At 35.6% G+C, this 27,165-nt stretch overlaps 1 protein-coding gene across 1 annotated transcript in view; it reads right to left on the reverse strand.

Annotated features, from left to right (window-relative positions):
- LOC148942772 (cell adhesion molecule Dscam2-like) overlaps positions 1-27,165 on the reverse strand; it is a 551,837-nt gene that overhangs the window by 187,780 nt on the left and 336,892 nt on the right. The window contains exons 8-9 of the mRNA XM_089101980.1: positions 21,892-22,053; positions 1,053-1,337 (exon numbers count right to left, since the gene is read on the reverse strand). Coding sequence (XP_088958106.1) covers positions 1,053-1,337; positions 21,892-22,053 — 447 coding nt within the window. The remainder of the gene's footprint in view (positions 1-1,052; positions 1,338-21,891; positions 22,054-27,165) is intronic.

Raw genomic sequence — 27,165 nt, forward strand, 5'->3', positions numbered from 1 at the left:
TCTGATTTTCTGTATCTTCCGAGTTCCATGTGATCTCAACATACAAGCATAATAAATACATCAACAGTTTCTGCCTGAACACTCGACTGGACTACGTGCTGCAAATCATAACGCAGTGCAAAAAAGTGACTCGAAGCAATAATTAAAGCGTTAAAAAATTAGTGATTCAGAATGGTGCATAAATTGTAATAAAATAACGCTTGTGCCTTGTGCATTTTACCATCTTAAAATCTCACCAGAAATTTTTAGTGTCGCAGAGTAAAAGTCTTTTGCCGCCCTATTCTCCACAAGACAGCTATAGTTTCCTGAATGACTGCTTGTTGCTTTGTCAATGACGATCATACTCGAATATTCGTCAATTTGACGGATTTCTATCCCTTTTAGTGGTTGATCGTCTTTCTTCCAAGTAAACGTAATCGGCAAGTCACCTATATCCACTGAACACGTTACTTGGACTCGGAGGCCTTCAATAACTTCTTCTCTGAATAAAAATGGTACTATCCTAGGTGGAACTGAGGAAAAATATCTAGCATAAGAAAAAAACGTAAATAAGATGGAAAAGATGAAAATGGAATATTTTCCTCCTTTTGTGTTCAGAACATCCTCCTCCATAAAATTTCTCTCTTAAAATGTCCAAGCCTTCTTAAGAGAGACAAAACCAAATCACGGATGCTAATGAATAAACGTAACCTACACAATGATTTCTGCTAAAAAGTTGCAGTTTCTAAGATTCCGTGTTTTCATATCTTAAAAAAAATCACTCTTCTATCCATTTGTTTTTGCTCTAAAGTAATGTTTAGATAGACAGGTAAAAATGTATAAGGTAAACAAGAACCTATAATTTTAGGAGGAACCCTGGAAAAGGCGCTTGTTCGAAGTTAAATATAATTGCATAAAAGTGAAAATAGGCACTTCACAAGTTTTGCTGTTTGTCTAGAAAAGCTTAAATAGACCGGAAAGAATTAAAAACATAATATCCCATACCTCACTTTACTAGCATGGAAAATTTACTGGCATGACTCATAAAACCACAAATTTTATTCAAATCATACCATTGACAGTTATCGTTGCAGCGTATTCCACGCTACCAGCAGCATTAGTGGTCTGGCAAGCATACAGTCCGGCATGATCTGAACGAACTGCCTCAATTGTCATGAAAGAATTGAACTCGCCAAAGACATGTACAGTAATCCCATTCCCAGTCAAAAGAGGCTGTCCATTTTTGTACCAGTTTATGGATAGTGGTGTATCACCCTCTGATACCGAACATACTAGTGTAGATCTACCTCCAGCTGAGATACCTTCTAGTGATTGGAAAGGAACAATTTTTGGTGCAACTGAAAAGTCAAACTTAAGAAAGTGGATTATAACGAGGTTCCATAGACCTATTTAAAACCTATAGCTTACTCTCGTTTTATTACCAACACTCAAAGGTGCGCTACTAAAATCTAGATTATCATTTATTATTCAGCGCTGAGAAATCTAATTGTCAATTAAAATTACATCTTTTTTTTTATAGAATTGTAGAAAATAAAATCGTTATTTTTGTAGTTATATTTTTGGTTTGACTTTCCCAAATCTTTTTAAGACTGTAATAAACCCTTCAATTTTTTTTGTTTGTTTGTCCACTGCATCTTTATCGTAGGCACATTAAACAAAAAACAATGTTAATGGAAGATTTGGATTTACCTAATGTGGAAATTTGAAATACTCAAAAATTGCTTTTATCAAACTTGGTGGCTGAGTTTTATATTCCTAAAATATTCTTAAGACCTATTAAGGTTCCATAGACCTATTTAAAACCTATAGCTTACTCTCGTTTTATTACCAACACTCAAAGGTGCGCTACTAAAATCTAGATTATCATTTATTATTCAGCGTTGAGAAATCTAATTGTCAATTAAAATTACATCTTTTTTTTTATAGAATTGTAGAAAATAAAATCGTTATTTTTGTAGTTATATTTTTGGTTTGACTTTCCCAAATCTTTTTAAGACTGTAATAAACCCTTCAATTTTTTTTGTTTGTTTGTCCACTGCATCTTTATCGTAGGCACATTAAACAAAAAACAATGTTAATGGAAGATTTGGATTTACCTAATGTGGAAATTTGAAATACTCAAAAATTGCTTTTATCAAACTTGGTGGCTGAGTTTTATATTCCTAAAATATTCTTAAGAAAAAGGGTTTTTCCAACTATATCCTACATAAATAAGAATAAACCTATTCCTGGGTATATCTACAAACTAAAAAAATTGGGGTGGGGAGGGGGTTGAGTGAGCAGAAATATCTTTACCACATAACTAAGAATCTATCCAGAAAGTTAATTTCGTCTTAAGTTAACTTTTGTTTTGCTCCCTCTCAAGCCACATTAGCAGTTTTAGTCTTTAAAAACTATATTGTTTTGATTCCGTTATCCGAAAGCATAGAATATATAGCTAAGATAAAACATCTAATCGGTCCAGATTAATTATTATATCTTAATTTTTCATTTTGTTTTTACCCCTTTACAAAACCCACTATTAGTTTTGGTTATGAAGGCTAGGCTAGCTTTTTATATATTTTCTTAAGCCGAAGAAGGAGATTCACAGCCTAAACTTCGACCTGTCCAGCCTGAGCTAAGTTTTCCGTTTGGTAAGATTCAAAAGATAGAAAAAAAAACCGTTACTGAGGCTGAGGCTAGACAGGCTGGAGTTTAGACTGCGGGTTTATGGGGTCTTATAAAAATATTTTCGTTCAGCAAGCTTCAAGGGGCAGTGTCCATCCACCTTCGTATGGTTCCCCTGAGTGTACCTAGTTTTTAGTGGACGCTTGGAAAAAGGATTTGGTCCAGAATACATGTAGGCATGGGGATGTTGATATTAAAACCCATAGCCTTCTGATGAACGGTGATGACACCTTAATTTGTGAGTTTCTAAATCAAGAGTCATAAAGGGTAAGGTGAAAGATGGAAGGTAGACCTTGAGGCTTCTTGACGAAATCCCAAGTTTAGCGCTGGAAATGTGGAGTACCGGTGGAAGTAAAATAAAAGACGGAGACGTCAAGATATTTCCAAACAGTAGCTTATTTGGGTTCTTGGGTTGGTCTAGTCCTTCTTGGTGAGTCCGATCTCACGCTCTGACTTCAGGACTGAGCAAAGCCAAGACAAGCCACTCCATATGACCTGGGATTTTCTATATCTTATCTAGGCCACTAAAGTGATGAGTGTGCAACATTGCTGAGGGTGGAATAACTACGGTGGATCTATACCATGAAAGGACCTATTGCTGTGGTGAGACTCTGGATGAGGATAGAGTGAAAGAGTAGAGGGAATAAAACTCGGTTTAATCTGTGTCACAGGCCACTGTCAGGGGTGGGACCCGAGCCTGAGCTCGTCACTATGGATGCTACCACGTTGGATAACGAATAATCTTGTCTGTGACCAATAAGCCCTGGATGGCAGCTAGAGGAGATGGCTGAGGGTGGGTGTGGACTCTTACTTGGCCCCGCCCCAATCTAATTCTGGGAGTGATTTTGTCGAGTGTAGAAATCCTGGATTGGTTTACACCAGAATAAGATGAAGAGAATGTTTTATGATGAGTGGTTGTAATACTAGTGAGTGTAAAATTGCAGATCACGGATCCACATCCCAAGACGGCATAAGCGTGGAAGAGGTGTAGTTACTGCAAAGCGACAATGAATCAATGAAAACAGTTATGTAACAATGATTTCCTAGGCCGATGCCAGCAATGGCAAAGGATTTGAAAAGTTTTGAGGGTAAGAGGAACGCAGTGGATAGGAGCCTCCACTCTTACACAGAGAAAACAAGTGAATCAGAGTCAGGGAAAAGTCTGACAGAAGCTCAATTGGAGGCTGAGGACTGGGATAAATCTCGGCGCATAAGAAACCAATCCGAAGGAAAAGAAGGAAAGCCAGAATGCAGCAAGGTCACAAGGATCTCCTCCCTACACTGAGGCACCTTGGAATGGGGAACCCAGGGTTGGCCAGAGGTAGTGGGCTATAGCTGGTATCCAGACAGAACCAAGAAGCAAAAATGATACAAGGAATAATTGTCAAAAAGTACAACATAATAGAGCGCTTGGGCTAAATAGCACCCCAAGGTAGAAAGGGGGAAAGGGCTAATGGAGTACCAAATAGAAAGAGGGATTTTCCTGATGTCATAAAGCTGATTACGACAAACCCTCGAGAATGAATATATTGTTCTTCTTATAGAGTTTGTGGAGTAAAAATTATAGAGGGCAGTCTGGAATTTGCTCCTGATGAAGCATCAACGAAATTAGAGGATGGCATAGTAAAGGTAGGACGACCAGATTAATGGTCGGTGTCATGAATCAAGGACGTGATGAGTAGCCAGCGGCACAGATAATTAACACTTGCTCCGGAAGACACCCCTTCGAGAAGAGATTTCTCTACTGAAAATCCATAGGTTGCGACAATCTTAGAAATTTTGCAAACATTGTTCTAAAGAACTATGGCTCACCTCTAGATGGGTACCTGGTGAAATCTGGAAAAATAAACAGGAAGGGTGTGCGAAAGCACGGAATGGGTGGCTCCCAGTTCCCAATTGCACTTCCTGGCTGAAGGACCATGAAATGGAAATTAGCACTGCCGGTAGGATTCAATTTTGTTCAATCTCGTTTACTTTACCTTTTAAGTTTTACTTTTCTAGAGATGTAGAAGTTATTGCTGTAAAAAATAATTGGTGATAAACGTCTTGTGTTTTTTTCAGCTTATATTTAAAATGATGAAAAAGCATACGAACACAAATAATAGGAGTCTTGAGCTCGAATGATGTTATATTAATGCTGTTATATTAATCTGCATCACTGTTAACCAGATTCTTGGGGAGGAATGATCTTGGGACATCGTGGGAAGAGATGTGGACACATATAACAATGACGCAGGGGCCATAAACCATGGCAAGAAAAGTCGTGGGGAAGATTAGCAGAGCTTTACTCCACATCAATAGTGAGGTAAGCACAGCTTTTAGAGCATGGATTCATCTTTTCAAAAGTCTAGATACTTGGAAATTATGCAAACATTGTTCTAAAGAACCGTAGCCCAGCTCTAGATGGGTACCTGGAGACGTCTGGGAAAGTAAACAGGAAGGGTGTGCGAAAGCACAGGATGGCGGGTTCCCAGCTCCTTCATTACACTTCCTGGCTGAAGGACCGTGAAATGGAGATTACCATCGCCGGTAGGGACTGTAAAGTTCTACCTCGTTTTCTTTACATTTTTACGTTTTACTTTTCTAGAGATGAAGTAGTTATCGTTGTAAAAAAAAATGATTGGTCATAAACGTCTAGTGTTTCATTCGGCTTATATTTCAAATGATGAAGAAGCATACGAACACAACTAAGAGGAGTCTTGAGCTCCTAGGGTACCTAGCTAGGAAGAGCCTTGAGCGGTACAACCGGGGCTCAAGGCTTACTTTTATAAAGAGAAGAATAAAAGAAGTGCTAGACTTTACAATATTCACTTCACAGCATGAAAGACTGGTAAAGGAATGACAAGTGAGTGAGCTTTCGTCATTCTCAGGCCAACGTCTACTAAGGTTTAGAGTTGAAATATCTCAAAAGAAGAGTAAACTTAATAGGAACATAAGAAAAAACATTTGACTCACTTGTAAACAATTATAAGCGGAACAACTACTAAGACCGCCATCAGTGTATGAAGAGAATGAGCAGAACCTGGATAAGGCAGCCAAAGGGTTCACAGAAAGCATGAATTAGTCTTTTTGGAAAGTAGCCCATCTAAAATCTTTGGCTGAAAGAGAGCAGGCTAATGATTGGTGGACTTCAGAACTAAGTAAAAAAGCAGAAACTGACACGAAGACTTCTACGGAAAGTCATTCAGACAAACAATCCTGAGAACTGGGTTGCATACATGGAAGGATTAAATCCATTAAAAAAGAAATTAGGAGGACAAAGAGAACCACACGGAGAATTTTCTGTGACGGTAAAGAGTAATATAGAGCCAGTAATAAGGTCTTAAATGCCCTAAAGTGTGACCAGCAGACTCATCTAGGTATTGTGTCAAGAGAAGATGCCGCTCTTACAGTTCATCCACAAGATAGTCTAAACCGCATGCTTGTAATCCATAAAAGGGACCCAGAATAATATATTCCAATGCAGACTTATAACAGTAATTTAACTGATGGAATGCAAGGGAGGATTGGGTAAAAAAGAAACTGTGGATGATTTAGAGCCGCTTATTGCTCCTGGAGAAGATAGGGTTTATTCCATAATACGCCAAAAGGGACTGGAGAATATAAAATTTGTAGTCAAGGCAAGGAAAATCATTAGATTTTTTTTATGAAGACACTTAAAAGTATTTTCAATGTCTAGGAGGGGGGCATTTTTGATACTTGTTTAAACAAGAAGATGCAAAAGTTATTTTTTCCAAATTTAGGGTGCTTAATTGCAAGGCAACATTCTTATTGGCATGGCAGTTCAAATGAGTTAGATTTAGGAATTTTTTTCCTACAATTTTATCCTATGGATAATAAATCAAGGATGCTTTGCTCTCTGTTGTCTTCCATCTACATTATTGACTCATGTTTCCCACCAAAATTGTTTTTTTAAAGAAAAGATACAATCAGTACCAGTCGTAGGTACGCCCGGATTGAGTTGTATAGAGGATATTTCTGTGGGGAGGGGGATTTTTCCGTGGAGGTGGAGCCATGTATCCTAGCACTATTAAAAAAACGATCAGATATTAAACTAAAAAAAAATCAACTGAAAGTACGGAGCGACATTATAACTTAAAACGAACAGACATTATTACGTATATGAAGGGGCTTGCCCCTCCTCAACACCTCACTCTTTACGCTAAAGTTCAAATTTTGCCCCAATTCTTTAAAAACAACTACTGAAACACAAGGGTTGTTTAATTAGAGCAACAAGCAACTTTTTTTTGAAGTGCCGAAAAACTGTAGCGTGAAGAGCGAGGTACTGAGAAGGGGGGCAACCCCTCTCATATACGTAATAATTTCTGTTCATTTTAATTTTTAATGTTGCTCATTGCTTTCAGTTGAAAAAAATGTTTTTTTATTTAATGAAGCTTAGAGATAAACATTGCTCTACAGGCAATGAAAAAAAAAAAATATGTCAATTAAAGTAAAAGTATATTAAAAAAAAATAATTAATACAAAAAATTACACAAGGCAATAGTCTACTTACAAAAACTAAGATATAATCTCCCAGCATTCAGTTCTGTTGAGCAATGCCGAAGCGTTGGACGGATATTTTTTAACAATATCGACAGTTTTGAACTTGTTTATCAAACATCAAAATATTTAATGCCTTTATACTCAATTGTTTAGAAAAATTAACGCATTATCAAACTGGTTTGTTCAAAGTAAAACATTGAAACTAAGATTAAAAAAAAATCAAATAAAATTTTTTAATTCAGTATTTTTAATTTAATTTTGAATACCAAAAACCAATATATTTGACACCTTTATACTTCATAACTGAAAAAATTAAATCTTTTTCAAAGCGACAAATAGATAAATACAATCACTCCTCGAAAAATAAAAATATAATAATAAAATTCAAAATACGTATCGGTCCAGGGGGAAAATACAAAAATTCCCAGCATTCCGTTCAGGGGAAACTTTTCTGATTATAGTGGCTTATATATCAGCTCATGGGTAGGCTACTCTGGCAATGGAAGCAAAAGTTGACGGCATATTTTTTACCGAGACTACCCCTTATTAAGTTGTTTTCCTTGTGTTTGTTTTTAATCATACGAACTTTCTTGGGTACTAATAACAGCACTAATTACTAATAAACAAATATACATTTAGGATCACTATAAAAAGATGACTATTTGATCAAATGTTATCAATAGTTGGGCTCTTACACTTTCATTATAGGGTCGAAATCTATTGGCAGGCAGTCAACAATGGGACAACACATACTTTTTCTATGGTTTTTGCATATTCTGCTTTTTTCTTTTGGTTTCCCAATAATCACTTTAAAGTCCCAAATTTCCAGGAAAGGGCCATGCACCCCCCCCCCTGTCGACGCCCATGCGTACTATAATGTTATCTAAATTATTCTATCGATTATTCTGGGCACCGAACCTAGCAACCAGCATTTTCGATTTTAGATAGTTACAAATTTTTGGAGTACCGAAATTAGCAAGCTATTGCCCCCACTTTATAGGAACAAGACGCTTAAAGTTTCTCAATAAAAAGGAAAATGAAATGAAAGATGAAACTGATATTTTAGGCACAGGAGCTAATTACATTTATGCGAGAACAGTCATTCTTGTTTTTTATTGATTTGCCAGTATTTACGTGCAGATTCTATTGACACATACTCTAATATTAACTTTGAGCCAAGGTAATTCTCAATATATTTCTAATTCAACATTTCATTCCTTTTCACTTCATTTACTATAATTGTTATTTTTAGCTGTTCTTCTGCCCATGCACTTTTCTTCCAACATATTTCTTAAATTTGAAGGGAAAATTATTTTGCCACCAACATGTTCTTAAATACTCTTTTAATTTACAATGAATAGAGGGGAGCGGGAAGAAATATAGAAATAAACATTTCTGAATGCTTTAAGGGAATTTTATCTTTCGAATGTATATTTTTATGAATTTTAGGTTTTTTGTGAAGTTTGTTTTCTAGAGTTATTTTTCCATGAAAGGAAGTTTTGTATTTTGTTCTGGGGGTTATATCGGATACAAACTGTAACAACTGTTAATAAATGTTGGTTCGTATTTGCAGGCAGAGTAGGTTTTTTAGGTTGATATAGGAGCAAATTGACCTTTTTTTTTAGATTTTAAGAGTGCCTGTAACGTTTGGGTAACGACTTAATGAAATGATTTACTTATTTTTATTTATAAAATTAGTTTGTGTTTTTTGCTTCTTTTTGAAATGTTGACCTAGGGAGCAGTGCATGCAAATTTTTCAAATAAGTCAATTCTGCCTTCTAAAGTTGCTGATCAATCTCCTGCACCTCACATCCTAGGTATTAGCCGGCCTTGGATTACTTATGCCTTCCACCCGCTTTGACCTGATGGTATCAGAGGCAACGCTATAGCGTTGCCTATAGTAAAGGCCGTACGGCTCCATTGTTTTATTATAATATTATTATTAATCATTTTTTCCCCAGAGGTACTTCATGTGGAAGGGGTCGTTGCATAAACTTCAAATGGGGCTCTTTCAATTGGAAAGCAAGAATTATAGTGCCCTTTTTAAAAGTCAAAAGTGATCGGAGGGCAACTACCCCCCCCCATTTCTAAAATTCAACCGATAAAAGTTTTGAGATAGCCATTTTGTTAGAAATAGTTCAAAGGTCATATAACAAAACTCCGGTGTCGACACAAGCCCCCGGGGGCAGGCGTTGTAAGTTATGCCCTGGAACAAATATGGTTGCTATGGAAGGAATACTCGTAAAAACTTCAGAGAGGGCTCATTTGATTTGAAATTGAAAGTTCTAGTTCACTTTTTAAGAGTCGTAAGAGATCGGAGGGTAATGAGCCCCCTCGCCCTTTTTTCCCCAATGCATCTGATAAAATTTTTTAGATAGCCATTTTGTTAAAAATAGTTCAAATATCATATAACAAGAACCCCAGTGTCTACACAACCCCCCAGGGCCCGTGGGCAGGCGTTGTAAGTTATGGCCTGGGGGCATATATGGTTCTATATATGGCTCATTTGATTGGAAATTGGAAGTTCTAGTTCACTTTTTAAGAGTCAAAAGAGGTCGGAGGGCAACTAGCCCCCCCCCGTCCACGTCCTATTTTCCTCAAATCCATCCGATAAGAACTTTGACATAGCCATTGAAAAAAATTCAAAGATCATATAACAAAAACTCCGGGGTCAACCCCCCCTCCCCCCCAAGGCCCGAGGGCAGGCGTCGTAAGTCATGCCCTGGGGGAATATATGGTTCTTATGGAAGAATTGCTCGTACAAACTTCAGAGAGGGCTTATTTGATTGGAAATTGAAAGTTCTAATTCAGTTTTTGAGAATCAAAAGAGATTGGAGGGCATCTATCCCCCCCCTACGCCCCCTTTTCAACAAATACATCCGATAAAAATGTTGAGATAACCATTTTTTTAAAAATTATTCAAAAGTTAGATAACAAAAACTCAGGTGTTGCAACAGTTCCCCCCCCCCCCCCCAGGGCACAAGGGCAGGTGTTGTAAGTTATGCCCTGGGGGCATATATAGTTCTTATGAAAGGGATACTTGTATAAAGTTCAGAGAGGGTTCATTTGATTGGACATTGAAAGCTCGAGTTCACTTCTTAAGAGTCAAAAGAGATCCGAGGGCGGCTAGCCCCCCCCCCTACCCCCCCGCCTTTTTACAAATCTATCCGATGAAAATTTTTGTATAGCTATTTTGCTAAAAATTAGTTCAAAGGTCGAATAAGAATAACTTCGTTGTCGATAAAATCCCCCAGGGCCCAGGGGAAGGCGTTCTAAGTTATGCCCTGAGGGCATGCATGGTTCTTATGAAAGGGATGTTCGTATAAACTTCATAGAGGGCTCATTTGACTACGAAATTGAAAGTTCTAGTTCACTTTTTAAATGTCAAGAGATGGGAGGGCAATTAGCCCCCCCCCCCCACGCCCCTTCTTCCCCAAACCCATCCGCTACAAATTTTGAGATAGCCATTTTTTTTAATAATTCAAAAATTAGATAAGAAAAACACTAGTGTTGACATAAACCTCCAGGGCCCGGGGGGTACGCGCTGTGAGTTTTGTCCTAAGGGGCGTATATGGTTCCTATGAAAGTGATACTCGTATAAACTTCAGAGAGGGCTCATTTTATTGGAAATTGAAAGTTCTAGCTCATTTTTTAAGATTCCAAAGATATCCGAGGGCAACTACCCCCCCCCCCCCCCACGTCCCTTTCTCCAAAACCCATCCGATAAAAATTTTGAGATAGCCATTTCATTAAAAATAGTTCAAAGGTCAAATAAGAAAACCTCCTGTGTCAAAGCAAACCCCTAGGGCACGGGGTTGGCGTTGTAAGTAATGCACTGGGGGCATATATGGTTTTTATGGAAGGGATGCCCGTATAAACTTTGGAGACGGCTCAATTGATTGGAAATTGAAAGTTCTCGTTTTAAGAGTCAAAAGAGATCGGAGGGCAAATAGCCCCCCCCCCACTCTACGACCAATTTTTCTAGAACCCATCCGATAACAACTTTGAGAGAGCCATTTTTATTAAATGGTTCAAAAATTATATAACAGAAACTCCGGGGTCGACAAAATCCTTGAGGGCCCGGAGTGGGCGTCTTAAGCTATGCCTGTGGGGTATATATAGCTGTTATGGAAAGGATGCTCGTATAAACTTCAGAGAGGGGTCATTTGATAGGAAATTGAAAGTTCTAGTTCATTTGTTAAGAGTCAAAAGAGATCAGAGGGCATTTACCCTCCCCACGCTCCTTTTTCCCTAAATTAATCCGATAAAAATTTTGAGATAGCCATTTTTAAAAATAGTTCAAAGGTCAGATGGAAAAAAACTCCGGTGTCGACACCACCCAGGGCCCAGGGGCAGGCGTTGCAAGTAATGTCCTGGGGGCATATATCGCTCTTGTGGAAGGGATGCTCATATAAATTTCAGAGAGGGCTCATTTGATTGGAAATTGAAATTTATAGTTCACTTTTAAAGAGTCAAAGTATATCAGAGGGCAACTAGGCCCCCGCCCCTCCACGCCCTTTTTGCTCAAACCCATCCAATAAGAACTTTGAGATAGGATTTATTTTAAATAGTTCAAGGATCATATAAAAAAAACGCCGAGGGGTCGACAAAACCCTCTAGGGCCCGGGGGCAGGCATTATAAAGTATGTCCTGGGGCCGTATATGGTTCTTATGAGAGGGATGTTCGTACAAACTTCAGAGAGGGCTCATTTTATTGAAAATTAATAGTTCTAGTTCACTTTCTCAGAGTCAAAAGAGATTGGAGGGCAAAAAGCCCCCACCCCACACTTTTTTCTTCCCCAAACCCATCTGATAAAAATTTTGAGGTGGCTACTTTGTTAGAAATAGTTCAAACATCAAATATTAAAACTCCGGGGTGGACACAATTTCCCAGGGCCCGGGGAAGGGCTTTTTAAGTTATGCCCTGGGGGCATATATGGTTCTTATAGAAGGGATGCTCGTATAAACTTCAGCGAGGGCTCATTTGATTGAGAGTGGAAAGTAGACCTGGGGTAGGCTTTGTAAGTTATGCCTTTGGGGGCATATATAGCTGTTATAGAAGGAATGCGCGAATAAATTTCAGAGAGGGCTCATTTGACTGGAAAGTGAAATTTCTAGTTCGTTTTTTTAGAGTCAAAATAGATCAGAGGGCAAATATACCCCCACGTCCATTTTCCCCCAAATTCAACCCATAAAAGTTTTAAAATAGCCATTTTATTAAAAATAGTTTAAAGGTCAAATGAAAAAAAACTCCGGTGTCAACACAACCCCCCAGAGCCCGGAGGCAGGCGTTGCAAGTTATGCCCTGGAGGAATATATGGTTCTTATGGAATGGATCCTCGTATAAAGTTCAGAGAGCCCTCATTTGATTGGAAATTGAAAGTTCTAGTTTACTTTTAAAGAGTCAAAAGATATCGGTGGGCAACTAGCCCCCCCCCCCCCCCCCCCCGACGCCCTTTTTTCCTCAAACCCATCCTATAAGAACTTTGAGATAGAACTTTGAGATTTTTTTCAATAGTTCAAAGATCTTATAACGAAAACTCCGGGGTTGACACAACCCTCCAAGGCCCGGGGGTAGGGATTGTAAGTTATGTCCAGGGGCCGTATATGTTTTTTAGATGAATGAATTAAACTTAAAACGACTGAAACTTAAACTGAATATGCAAATCGAGCTTGAAACGAACAAAAATCACTACAGACAAGAGTTTGGGTATTGCCTCCTTCTCTCACTGTAAAAGTCTAAAATCTACTGCGTCATTGGCGCTTTACTGAAAACTATAAGTGTCTTGAACAGTCTTGGGAAGTACAAACAAAATCAAAATGAATATTTGATACATAATAATATTAATTGTTGAAATATCCATCAGTTCAAGATTTTATTTCACTGTAATTTTATATTCATTTTCAATGCTGTAAGAACTGGTAAAGAAAATATTTGTTATATAATTCATTTTCAGTGAGGTTTCAATGACACAGTATGCTTTTGTTTGTTTTACAGTTAAGGGGTATTATCCAAACTCTTGTTTGTAGAGAAACTGTATTCGTTTTGAACAATTTTAGAGAGAACTAATAAGTTAAACTGAATATTTGATATAAAATGGTGTTAATTGCTGAAAGCTTACCAGTTCAAAATTTTATTGTAATTTTAGTTTATTTTCAATATTAAGTACAAAAGAAAATATTTTAAATAAAATCCGTTTGCACTAAAGCGCCAATGACGCAGAAGATTTTAGACTTTTACAGTGAGAGAAGGAGGCAATACCCAAACTCTGTGTGCAGTGATTTTTGTTCGTTTCGAGCTTGATTTGCATATTCAGTTTAAGTTTCACTCGTCAAAGATTTATTTATTCACTTAAATTAATATCTATTGTATGTCTGTTTGCATTGATTTTTTATTTAATTCTGTTCGTTTTGAGTTTAATTTATACTTCAATTGCAAAATATTTTTTTTCGTTTTAAGCTTGATTTAAATATTCAATTTAAGCATTACTTACTTTAAGATCTATTTATAAGAGAACTATTTGTAAATTATTTTTATAAAAGAACTAACAAACTAAACTGAATATTTGATGTATATTGCTGAAAGCTGATCAGTTCAAAATTTTACTTTAAGTTTAATGTTTATTTTCAATATTATGTACAAAAGAAAATATTTGTAATACAGTTCATTTTCAGTAAGCTGCCGATGACGCTGTAGGTTTTAGACTTTTACAATGAGAGAACGAGGCGATACAAAACTCTTGTTTGTAGCGATTTTGTTCTTTTCAAGCTTGATTTGCGTATTCAATTTAAATTTCACTCGTTTTAAGATTTATTTATTCATTTAAATTAGTAGCTATCTATTGTATGTTTGTTTGTATTGATTGTTTATTTAATTTCTGTTCGTTTTGGGTTTCATTTATACTTCAATACCAATTTTTTTTTTTCGTTTTAAACTTGATTTGCATATTCTATTTAAGAATTACTCGCTTTAAGATTTATTGATTCATTTATATTATTACTTGTTGTATGTTTTTTTTGCTATGATTGTTTATTTAATTTCTGTTCGAATTGGGTTTCATTTATTTTTTAATAGTAAGTTCTGGTCGTTTTTATTTTGAATTTTAAGAGGTATTTGTATCTGCTGATCTTAAGTTTAAAATTGTTACTTTCCTTTGAAGAAATTATTTTTGGGAAAGTTTTTTTAAATTAATTTGTCAAAAAGGATCAAGGGGTTTGAGACTGTCAATTTTAAACTGATTCCGATTCTGCTTCCTAAATTTTTGGATCTGTCTCCTATAGCTCTGAACTCTCTTTCAGATATGAAAGTATGTGCTTCCACTGTTAATATTGTGCCATTTTTGCGATAATGGAAGGAATAAAAAAAATGATTTGCAACACGAAAACCGAATTTTTATATAATTATGGGAGTGACGAAAACATCTTCCGGGGATATTTTATGTGCCTTTTCCAGATTTTACAGTCAAAAATACATGATTGGCTTTTGACTCTTTTGCTTCGATGAAATAATTCCATACTAATTTTTTGTTGATAGCCTGCTTATTTAAAGAATAAATGTTTACTATCTTATATCTATCCTAAAATTTTTCGAAGGAATTTGCTCCATATTTTAGCAAACACTTTCCATAAGACAGCTGAGGGTTTAACACAAAAGAGACAATGTTTCTAATTTGTAAATCTTTCATTTTGTCTGTATCATTTAGCCAATTGGCTTCACAGATATACCATTAACATTCTAAACACAACCTACACCATTAGAAATGCTTCACCATGACTAGCAATAATTTTTGTATACCATTTTCTATTGCTGAAATTGGTCATATCAAATTTAAGAAATAATATTTCGGTTTATTGATTGCGTATTTCCTATAGATTAATTAAAAAATTTTTTTTACCCAAAATGAGTTTTCAAATAAAAGTAAAGAACTCCATTAAACTAAAAATGAGCAAAAATAAAATCAAATAATCTACCAAACGGAAAAATACCTCAATTTATCACTGATAAATAAATGATGCACAAAACGAACAGAAGTTACTATAAATAAGCGATTCAAATTCAAAACGAGCAGAAATTAACATGAGTAGGGCTCAAAACCCCTATGCCCTCCCAAGGCCAGAACATAATTTGCACTTTACTGAAAAAAATATAATTTGTTTTTACTTTTATAACTTTAATAAATCAAATAATATTAACATTTTGATTACTGAACATGAATATATGTATATTAAACTGACAATAAACATTCATTTGTATTTTTTCAGTAAAATGCAAATTATGTTCTGGCCTTGGGAAGGCTTAGGAGTTTTGGGCCCTACTCAAAAATAGATAAACTTATATTGACATAGTCTTTTCAGGGAAAAAGAAAATATTACTTTAAATCTCTTCGTTTTTTTACAGGACTCTAAAGTTTGGGCTGCTATTTGTATGCTGGATAAAAATTTTCAGCAATTTTTGACAAAATACACCCTTTTAAAAATCTGGACACAAATAGTAATGTTTAATTTAGTTTCATACCTCCTCTAGTTGACCTGGAATAGAAAACTTGATACCATTTGCAAAAAAATCTGTATACTTTCTTTGATAGCTTGGATACACTTACGCTATTCTGATTTTGTTAAATTTTAAGAGCAGAAGTATTCCCGAAAGTTAGAAAATAATACTCTCAGTCATTCTTGGGATACTGCTGAGATGCTTTATTGGAAATTAGCATTAACATAGTGCATTTTGATTTAATCTTAAGGCAACTTTTAGTTTTTAAACATAATGGGCAAATGGGAGGGTGGGCGTCGCAAGGGGGACTAGTTGCCCCCAATCAATTTCGACTATTAAAAAGGGCATTAGCCCGTTCTATTTTCAATCAAATGAGCCCTTTTCGAAGTTCCTACGACAACTCCTTCGGTACGAAGTGCCCTGGTCTAAACAATAAAAAATAGTAATAATATATTGCACCCACATCAATCTTTACTATAAAAATTTTAAGCCTTCCAATCACTTTCTACTATTAAAAAGTGTACTAGCCCTTTCAATTTCTAATTGAATGAGCCCTTTTTGAGTTTCTACGACAACGCTTTCTATAAACACCTTATATGTCCCCAGGGCATAGATTACAACCCTTGCCCTGAGGGCTGCAAGTGGTTTGTCATCCTCAAAGACCTAATTTCCAGAAATTTCAACTACGTTCAACAAAATGGCTATATCAAAAGTTTGATTGGATGTGTTTGGGGAAATGGTGGGCGTGAAAGGGGCGTTAGTTGCTCTCCAATCACTTCCAACTATTAAAAAAGGCAGTAACCCTTTCAATTTCAAATCGAATGAGCCCTTTTGAAGTTTCTACGACAATACTTTGAATAAACACCTTATATGCCCTTTAGGGCATAACTTACAACCCTTGCCCTGAGGGCCTGGGGGGGGGGGGTGCCATCCTCAAAAACAAAATTTCCAGAACTTTCAATTATGTTGAAGAAAATTGCTATCTCAAAATTTTGATTGGATGTGTTTGGGAAAATGGTGGGCGTGAGAGGATGGTTAGTTGCCTCCAGTCACTTCCGACTATTAAAAAGGGCACTAGCTCTTTCAATTTCCAATCGAATGAGTCCTTTTTGAAGTTTCTACGACAACGCTTTCTATAAAAGCCTTATATGCCCCGAGGTATAACTTACAACCCTTGCACTAAGGGCTGTGAGGGGGTTGTCATCCTTAAAGACATAATTTCGGGACCTTTCAACTACGTTGAACAAACAGCTCTCTCAAATTTTTGATTGGATGTGTTCGGGGAAATGGTGGGCGTGAGAAAGGGGTTACTTGCGCTCCAATCACTTTCGACTATTAAAAAGGGTACTAGCCGTTTCAATTTTCAATCGAATGATTCCTTTTTTAAGTTTCTACGACACCACTTTCTATAGAAAAAACTTATATCCCCCGGGGCATAACTTACAACCCTTGTCCTCAGGGCTGTTGGGGGAGTGTCATCCTCAAAAATATAATTTCAAGACTTTTAAACTAAAACGAACAAAATGGCTATGTTAAAATTTTGATTGGATGTGTTTGGGGAAGTGGTGGGTGTGAGAGGGGTGTTAGTTATCCTCCAATCAATTTTGACTATTAAAAAGGGCACAAGCCCTTCTAACGTCCAATCGAATGAGCCCTTTTTCAAGTTTCTGCATATCGCTATCTATAGAAACTTTATATGCCCCCAAGACACAACTTACAACCCTTGCCCCGAGGGCTTTGAGAGGGTTATCATGCTAAAGACCTAGTTTCTAAAACTTTTATCTATGTTGAACAAAATGGCTATCTACAAATTTTGATTGGATTTGTTTGGGGAAAAGGCGGACGTGAGAGGGGGGTTAGTTGCCCTCAAATCACATTCGACTATTAAAAAGATTACTAGCCCTTTGAATTTCCAATTGAATGAGCACTTTTTCAAGTTTCTATGACAAGGTATTCAATAAAAACCTTATATGCGCCCAGGGCATAACTTACAACCCTTACCTTGAGAGCTCTGGGGGATTGTTATCCTTAAATACATAATTTCCGGACCTTTTAACTACTTTGAACAAAATGGCTATCTCAAAACTTCGATTGGATGTGTTTGGATAAATGATGGGCGTAGAAGGGCTGTTAGTTGCCTTCAAATCACTTTTGACTATTTTAAAGAGCACTAGCCATTTCAATTTCAAATGAGCCCCCTTTGAAGTTTCTACGACAACGCTTTCTATAAATACCTTATATGCCCCCAGGACATCCTCAATGAATTGAGGCTGTCATCCTCAAAGACCTAATTTCTAGAACTTCCAACTACGCTGAACAAAACGATTTTCTCAACATAGATATTGTCCGTGTTTGGGGAAATGGGCGGCATGAGAGGGGGGTGAGTTGCCCTTTAGTCCATATCGACTATTAAAAAGGGCATTAGCTTTTTGAAATTCCAGTCCAACGAGCCATTTTTGAAGCTATTATCCCAGAAACTTCTGTAGTAAACTTATATGCCCCCAGGGTATACAACCCTTGCACTGAGGGCTGTGAGGGGGTTGTCATCCTCAAAGACATAATTTACGGACCTTTCAACTACGTTGAACAAACGGCTCTCTCAAATTTTTGATTGGATGTGTTGGGGGAAATGGTGGGCGTGAGAAGGTGGTTACTTGCCCTCCAATCACTTTCGACTATTAAAAATGGTACTAGCCATTTCAATTTTCAATCGAATGATTCCTTTTTGAAGTTTCTACGACACCACTTTCTATTGAAGAAACTTATTTGCCCCCGGGGCATAACTTAAAACCCTTTTCCTCAGGGCCCTTGGGGGTGTTTCATCCTCAAAAACATAGTTTCCAGACTTTTAAACTAAAACGAACAAAATGGCTATGTCAACAATTTAATTGGATGTGTTTGGGGAAATTGTGGTTTTGAGAGGGGTGTTAGTTATCCACTAATCAATTTCGACTATTAAAAAGGGCACAAGCCCTTCTAACTTCCAATCGAATGAACCCTTTTTGAAGTTTCTACAGCATCGTTATGTATAAAAACTCTATATTCCCCCAGGACATAACTTACAACCCTTGCCCCGAGGGCTCTGAGAGGGTTATCATGCTAAAGACCTAGTTTCTATAACTTTTATCTACGTTGAACAAAATGGCTATCTACAAATTCTGATTGGATTTGTTTGTTGAAAAGGTGGGCGTGAGAGGGGGGTTAGTTGCCCTCAAATCACTTTCGACTATTAAAAAGAGTACTAGCCCTTTGAATTTCCAATCGAATGAGCCTTTTTTCAAGTTTCTATGACAAGGCTTTCAATAACAGCCTTATATGCGCCCAGGGCATACCTTACAACCCTTACCTTGAGAGCTCTGGGGAATTGTCATCCTTAAAGATATTATTTCCGGACCTTTCAACTACTTTGAACAAAATGGCTATCTCAAAATTTCGATTGGATGTGTTTGGATAAATGATGGGCGTGGAAGGGCTGTTAGTTGCCTTCCAATCACTTTCGACTATTTTAAAGGGCACTAGCCATTTCAATTTCCAATCAAATGAGCCCCTTTTGAAGTTTCTACGACAACGCTTTCTATAAATACCTTATATGCCCCCAGGGCATCCTCAATGAATTGAGGTTGTCATCCTCAATGACATAATTTCCAGAACTTTCATCTACGTTGAAAAAAATGGCTATCTCAAAATTTTGATTGAATGTGTTTGGGGAAAAGGTGGGCGTGAGAGGGGGGTTAGTCGCCCTTTAATCACTTCCGACTATTAAAAAGGGCACTAGCCCTTTTAATTTCCAATCGAATAAGTCTTTTTTGAAGTTTTTACGACAACGCTTTCTATAAAAACCTTATATGCCCCAAAGATATAACTAACAACCCTTGTCCTGAGGGCTCTGGGGGAGTATCCTCGTCAAAAACATAATTTCTATGTGGAAATCAACAACGCTGAACAAATTAGCTATCTCAAAATTTTGATTGGATGTGTTTGGGGAAATGTTGGGCGTGGAAGGGGTTTTAATTGTCTTCCAATCACTTTCGACTATTAAAAAGGACATTAGCCACTCCAATTTCCAATCAAATGAGCCCGTTTTGAAGTTTCTACGACAAATCCTTCGATACGAAGTGCCCTGGTCTAAAGAAAAAAAAATAACACATTGTGCCAACATCGTTCTTTACTTAGGCAGTGCGATTGCGCTGCCTATGATTAGGTAATTCCGGAAGTAATACAGTTTTTTTATTTTAAGAAAAACTTATTCTTTAACCTATCTTATGTTCCTATTTTTCCTTTCTGTCTATTGGTTAGCCTGTACCAAGGACAATGAATCTAAAGTAACACATTCTACTAACTCCTGCAAGGAAATTTTATTTGGATAGTAAGTAGATATATTGCTTTCAAAAGATGAAAATCCCCTGGAGACTACAAGGAACGACATAGTTAAAATCATAATATCTGTTTTGGTTTTCTAAATTTTTAAATTTTTATGGATGAATATTGTAGCATGCCTATTCTTGTGAAAACCAGGAAGTGTTCTCCAGTATAAAAGCCTCTTTTGTTATGTTTTGCGGTAATCATTTGTTTTGCGCAAACATTTGTTTTATTATTGTTACCCCTATAAAAGTTCAGTTACAGGCAGGGTTGCCACCCCTCCTAGCGATTTATACCTATTTCTAGTGACTTTTTGCATTACCCAAACAAAAAATTTTAAATTTGCACATAAATTACTAGATTGTTGAAGAAAAACACTAACTCAACCAGAAAATTACACAAATCTATTGATTTTTTGTCAGCAGGTGGCAACCGTGGTTACAGCTCTGACATTTAGTGTTCAACGTGTCGTTAATTTGAACTGATTTTTTTTTTTGGAAAATAAGATTTTTTCAAGAACACAAAGGAGGTCAATTACCTCCCTAGACCTTTAGCCTATCCTTTAGATTTTAGAAAATACCTTTTTTGGCATATTCATTAAAAACCTTATTTGGCATTTACATTAAAAAAAAAGAACACACAATAAAACAAAAAAAATGCTCACCTTCTGAATTAAAAAAAAAATACCCCCTATACATTTTCGTGAACCGGCACTCCTGCTTTTTTTGAATTAGTTAAGAAAGTTGTTTTTCCTCAATTCATCATTCAGTTTTATGTTAGTATCTTTTTTGCATTCTCATTGAAAAACTTTATTTGGCATTTACATTAAAATAAGACGATAAAACGACAAATTTGCTCACCATCTGAATTTTGAAAAAAATTACCCCCTATACTTCGTGAACCGGCACTCCTGCTTTTTTTTTTTGGCTAAGCTAAGAAAGTTCCCTTTCCTCAATTCATCATTATGTTTTACGTTTATATCTTATTTGATAAACTGATTTTTCTGATTTATCTGAATCAAGATTTGAAGTTGTTTTGATACAATTAAAAATTTCAAGAGCTACAACTTGTCACACAGGAGTGCCAATAAGGGGGAGGGGAGATCTTCCTTTGTTCAATCCAGTATTCATCTTTTGGCTAATTTAATTTTTGCCGAATGGATTTTTTAATGCATCTTGATCAAGCTACGAATTTGTTTTGATAAAATCAAATTTCCAGAGCTCAGACCACACGTGCTAGGATGTTCAGGGTGACTAGGGTAAGGGTTAACTGCAACCTCTATAGATTTTCAAAATATTTTTTGTCGAATCTTCATAAAAAAGTTAAAATAAAAAAACTTTTACCCACATCGTTTTCGCCGATTAGGACTTCTGCGGGACCATCCGAAAAATTTTAGCTTGGAGGGGCATGAATCTGGGATTGAGGCGCAACATCAAAGGTCGGTAAATTATACTGAAAATGTTAGATATTGGAAAAAAAACTGCAAAAAACTTAAGATTTGGGGCGCCACAGAACATTTCCTTCTCCTTTGTTTTGTTTTAATTAACAATTAATAAGCTTTTTTTGTGTATTGATAAAAAATCTGTAAGAGAATAAGCAATTATTGCCGATTTTTTTATATATATATAAGAAAGTTTGGTAATGACGTAGAAAGAAATGAGGTGACAACAAAAACACTTTTTGATTCAATTTGTCATATGAGCCAGGCTCTTGGCAACCCTGAACTTAACTAAAAGAAATGAATCATTTCTTTTGAAACGTTTTGAACAATATGAAGTCAATATAAGATGGGGCAATATGCACATTTGTTACCATCTAGTTAAAAACAACATCAAAAGTCTGAATGAAGAAAAAACCTATTATCAATTTACCAAGGACTTCAACATTAACAGATCTTGAAACAACTTCTCCAGAGGTACCTCGAACAGAACAAGAATAGCTTCCTCCATCACTGCTTGCTTGCAATTCCTTAATAAGAAGCGTCCCATTAGGGAATACAGTTTGATGCCGGTTGAATGGAAGCTGCTGACTACCTATATAGAGGGATTATTATCATTAATTTAATAGAAAGAGGATATCACGTCCAATGAGAAATAGAAAGTCATTCAGTCACGTTTCTGTTACAGAGCAAAATGTTGAAAAGATATATATTTATGCTGAGATGAAGTTTTTTTTTTCAAAACTTTTTTGCTGTTGGGCTAGCTTATGGATGCTTGTATTTTTTTTTTCAATATTTTTATTTTCGAGCTGTTCAAGATTATACCACTAGTAAAAATTTTAAACCTCGTATCAATTGTTTATCTTTATGGCTCAAAAGGCTTTCAAAAACTTCAAAAAACCTGAAATTAAACAGTCATAAAACAAAATTTTCGGAAAGGAGGCAAATTGCTAAAACCCATGATATTCATTACAGTAATTCTTTTGACGAGCATTTGTGTGCTGAAAGCTGGCTACGCAAGAAACATTAAAATATCCTTCACAAAATATAAAACTAAATTAAGAAACAAAACTAAAATTGCAAATGACTTCACGAAGGTTCATCTTAAATTTAAGTCTCTAATATTTTAAGACCACAGTCTTAATAACCGAACTTTTGTGTAGTAATGAATCTAAGGATTTTTTTTTAATTCTTTTGTTTTCTAGTTTGATTCCTTATCAAAAATCCTTTTGACAACGAGTTACAATTTTGGGGGGTTTCTCTTTTTAGCCTTTCTTCTATTTTAACGGGATTGAAAATAGAGCTAAAATAACACTTTAATTAATGTCTTCGGATAAGTAAACCTACGTAAAAAAATCATGCAGGTAGAGTTATTGCGAGCACAGGACATGACGAAACGGAATATTTAAATTTTGTGTCACAAAGGAGACGGTATTCTGGTCCCTCTAGTTCCTGAATATTATGATTCATATAGTTCAATTTCGCTGTTTTCAAACAGTTCGTGGTAACGAACTGTAAGCAAGGAGGGACCCAGCTCAATTGTAACCGAAACTCTAAAAACCGGAATTTTGATATACATCGAAAGAATCAGATTTTAATTCTGATTTCAAATATAGAAGTTTCATCAAGTTTAATCTTACCTATCAAAAGTTACGCGCCTGAGAAAATTTGGCTGATTTTCGAAAACCTAAACCCCCTAAACGTTATAGAACTTTAATGAAAATTACAACAACGTATTCAACGTATCATAAAACCCTACTGTGGAGGTTTCAATCTCATATCTGCAAAAATGTGTAATTTTCCATTTTTTGCCAGAAAGATCGCGGACGCATGTTTATTTTTTTTTTTTCCCAGGGGTGATCGTATCGTCCCAGTGGTCCTAGAATATCATGGGAGGTCTTATTGGAACGAGAATTAAAAGTTCTAGTGCCCTTTTTAAGTGACCAAAAAAAGTGGAGGGCAACTAGAACCCCTCCCACGGTCATTTTTTTCCCAAAGTCACCCGATCAAAAGCCATTTTGTTCAGCATGGTCGAAAATATTATAACTATGTCTTTTAGGATGACTTAATCCCTCAAAGCCCCCAGGGGGAGGGCTGAAAGTTATGAGCTTTACCCAATGTTAACATATAGTATTGGTTATTGGGAAGTATACAGACGTTTTCAGGGGGAATTTTTTCTGGTAGTGGGGGGTGGGTCGGGGGCTATATGGGAGGATCATTTCATGAAGGAAGTTTTCATGGGGGAAGGGATTTTGCTATGAAGGGGGCGTCGGATTTCCCATCATTATTTAAAAAAAAAAATCAGAAATTAAATATAAAAAAACAAGTTTTTCAACTGAAAGTAAGGAGCAACATCAAAACTTAAAACGAACAAAAAGTAATAGCTATATGATTGGGTTCACCTTCTAGTCAATGCTTCACTCTTTAAGCCAAAGATTTTTTAGTACTTTCATAAGAGCTATTTATTCTAATTAACGACCTTTGTGATTAAGAGGTCATCTTAAGAAATTGGAACAAAATTCGAACTTTAGCTTAAAGAACGAGGTGTTGACAAGGGGGCAAACCCCCTAATAAACATATTAAAAATATATGAATATAGAAGTTTGTTACGTAAGTTAATTCATAAGTTACGTATATTTATTACTAATAAAAACGTTCGTAGATAAAATTCAACAAGTTTCGAGAAAGCCAGTTAACTGAATAAAAGTAAAATTAATATGCAAATTTCGTTTTAATTGTTCAAGCACGATGAGTCAAAGTCACAACCTGAATTAATTAAAAAACATTCACAAATGAAATAAAAAAAAAACAAGTTTTTTTTAACTGAAAGTGAGGAACGACGTTAAAATTTAAAACGAATAGAAGTTATTCCGTATATGAAAGGGGTTGTCCCCTCCTCAACGCCTCGCTCCTTACGCTAAAGTTTGACTTTCTCAAAACTCATTTTTTTTAAACAATAAAATTTTGTTTTAATTTCAAATTTTTTTAATTAACTTTAACGAAATTCACACCATCAGATTCAGCTTATCGACGAACATTATTAAAGAAGCTTCAAACTCCTATCTACAAAAATGTGAAATTTTGAATTTTTAAATAACTTTAACGAAAATTACACCATCACATTCAGCTTATCAGAGAACCCTATTAAAGAATTTTCACGCTCCTATCTGCAAAAAGGTGGAAATTTGCATTTTTTGCTCGAAAAAAGATCACGATGCGTGCCCTCCAAAAAATGAAGGGCAACTAGGCTCCCTCCCACGCTCAATTTTTTCCCAAAGTCGCCCAATTAAAATTTTGAGATAGCCATTTGGTTCAGCATAGTCGAAAATCTAATAAATATGTCTTTTAGGATGATTTAATCCCCCACAGTTCCCAGGGGAAGGGCTGCAAGATATGAACTTTGCCCATTACTTACAAATTGTATTGGTTATTTGGAAGTATACAGACATTTTCAGGAAGGATTTTTTTCTGGTCGGGGTGGGGGGGCGGGAATCGGGGGTTACTAGGGAGAATCTTTCCTTGGAGGATGCTTCTTTGGGGTAAGGGACATTTCTATGAAGGGGGTGCCGGATTTCCAAGCATTATTTAAAAAACGATCAGAAATTAAATTTAGAAAAACAAGTTTTTTCAACTGAAAGTAAGAAGCAACATTAGAACTTAAAACAAAAAGAAATTATTATGTATATGAGGGGGTTCTCCCCCAAGTCAATACCTCGCTCTTTACGCTACAGTTTTTTTTAGTGCTTTCAAAATAGATATCTATTCTAATTAAACGGCCTTTGTGATTCAGGGGTTTGTGAATTAAAACTTTTTTTTTAACTTTTAACGTAAAGAGCGTCGTATTTACTAAGGGAAGAATTCCATCATATACGTAATAACATATACGTAATAAAAAAAAAAAACCAACAAAAAAAAACAAGCGAAAAGGGGAAAAATAAATAGAAACTTATAAAAACGGATTTTTTATTTCAATAAATTTATAAAAATAATGGGATTATAATGCTTATTATAAATATATAAATTTTATTAATTTTAGTATTACTCATCAAAGGCTAGGAGCCTGAAAAAATTTACCTGATTTTTTAAAGAGGGAGGAAACATCCCCTACAAGTGAAAGAATTTTAATGAAAATCCCACCGTCAGATTCGGCGCATAAGAAAACCCTATTACGTAGTTTTTAAGCTCATATCTGCAAAAATCTGACAACTATATCTACAACATATTTTTTGCCAGAAGAAAAATATACGAATATAGAAGTTCGTTATGTAATTTAATTTGTAAATTACGTCAGAACCAAATTTAGAGACAGCCATTTAGCAAAAGAAGAGTAAAATTTTTATGCAAATTTTGTTTACTTATTCAATGACAGTGAGCCAAAATAAAAGCTGCATTAACTAAAAACGATCAGAAATTAAATTAAAAAACATGTTTTTTAAACTGAAAGTAAGGAGCGACATTAAAACTTAAAACGAACAGAAATTATTCTGTATATGAAAGGGGCTGTCCCCTCCTCAACGCCTCGCTCTTTACGCTAAAGTTTGACTCTGCCTCACAACTTTATTTTTAAAACAATAAAAAACTTTAGCGTAAAGAGCGAGGCGTTTAGGAGGGGACAGCCCCTTTCATATACGGAATAATTTCTGTTCGTTTTAAGTTTTAATGTCGCTCCTTACTTTCAGTTTAAAAAACTTGTTTTTTTTTATTTAATCCTAACATAAATCAATCCGTTTCAGATAGCCTCGCTGCTTTTCAATAGCGTTGAATCGCTGACGATTGGTCAGTTAATCTTGATTTAATTCTAGATGAAATATAGGCCTACTGTTTCATAAAAATTTAAAAACTTTATCTTAAGAAGTTCTCATAAATACTCCTAGGTTTTGTTACTTTTTCCCTAAAAACATTCTAAAAATCAGTTATTTCATCCATATTATCTTTACCGTATTTCTATCAGGGCATTTACCTTTTCATCTGTAATTAAGTCTTTTCATGTTTTGAAAATAAATCGACGAGGGTACTTTTTAGTATTGATCAAAGATCTTCAGTTAAACATCTGTATGACACTTGCGGGATTTTTACTTAGATCTTTGATTTGTGTTTCTAATATTTGTTATGATTATTTGTATAGTACATTGCCCTTGAATGTTTCTGGGATTTTCCTAACCAATTCTCATTATAACTTTTAAATTAGATATTTTGTTTCAACATTTATTTTACTGGCCATATATCTGGAACCCAATTTCAGCTCAAATCCGGGATCATTGTAACAAATGAATGTTTAAGTGGTTGTTGGAAAATTATCAGGAAGCTCAACTTGTAGGAGAGTAGTTCTGTGATTGTGTTTTTTCTTTCTATTTCCAAATGTTTTTCTGTGTTTTTACAATTAATCTGAAAAAAAAACAGAAGTCATTCTACCATGATTGTGTTTAGAAAGAATGAAAATCTGTGCTGGGCATAAACACTGTTTTGATAATGAAGTGTATTACAAATAATGGCTTTATTACATGATTTTACTTAATTAAATAGATGAAGTTGCAACGTTTTTATTTATAATATTATCACTTTGATCATATACACAGGTCAGGATATGGCTGAAATACTATATTAATCGGTAAAAAATCACCAAATTTAATAATTTAAGTTCAATACGGTTGAGAAAACTTAAAAATACAATGGAGATAGGGCTCTACCCAGGACACTTAAATAACTA

Source organism: Artemia sp. Qi Xiang Cuo, chromosome 16, assembly GCF_049724085.1.
Source record: "Artemia sp. Qi Xiang Cuo chromosome 16, ASM4972408v1, whole genome shotgun sequence".
Lineage (NCBI taxonomy): Eukaryota > Metazoa > Arthropoda > Branchiopoda > Anostraca > Artemiidae > Artemia > Artemia sp. Qi Xiang Cuo.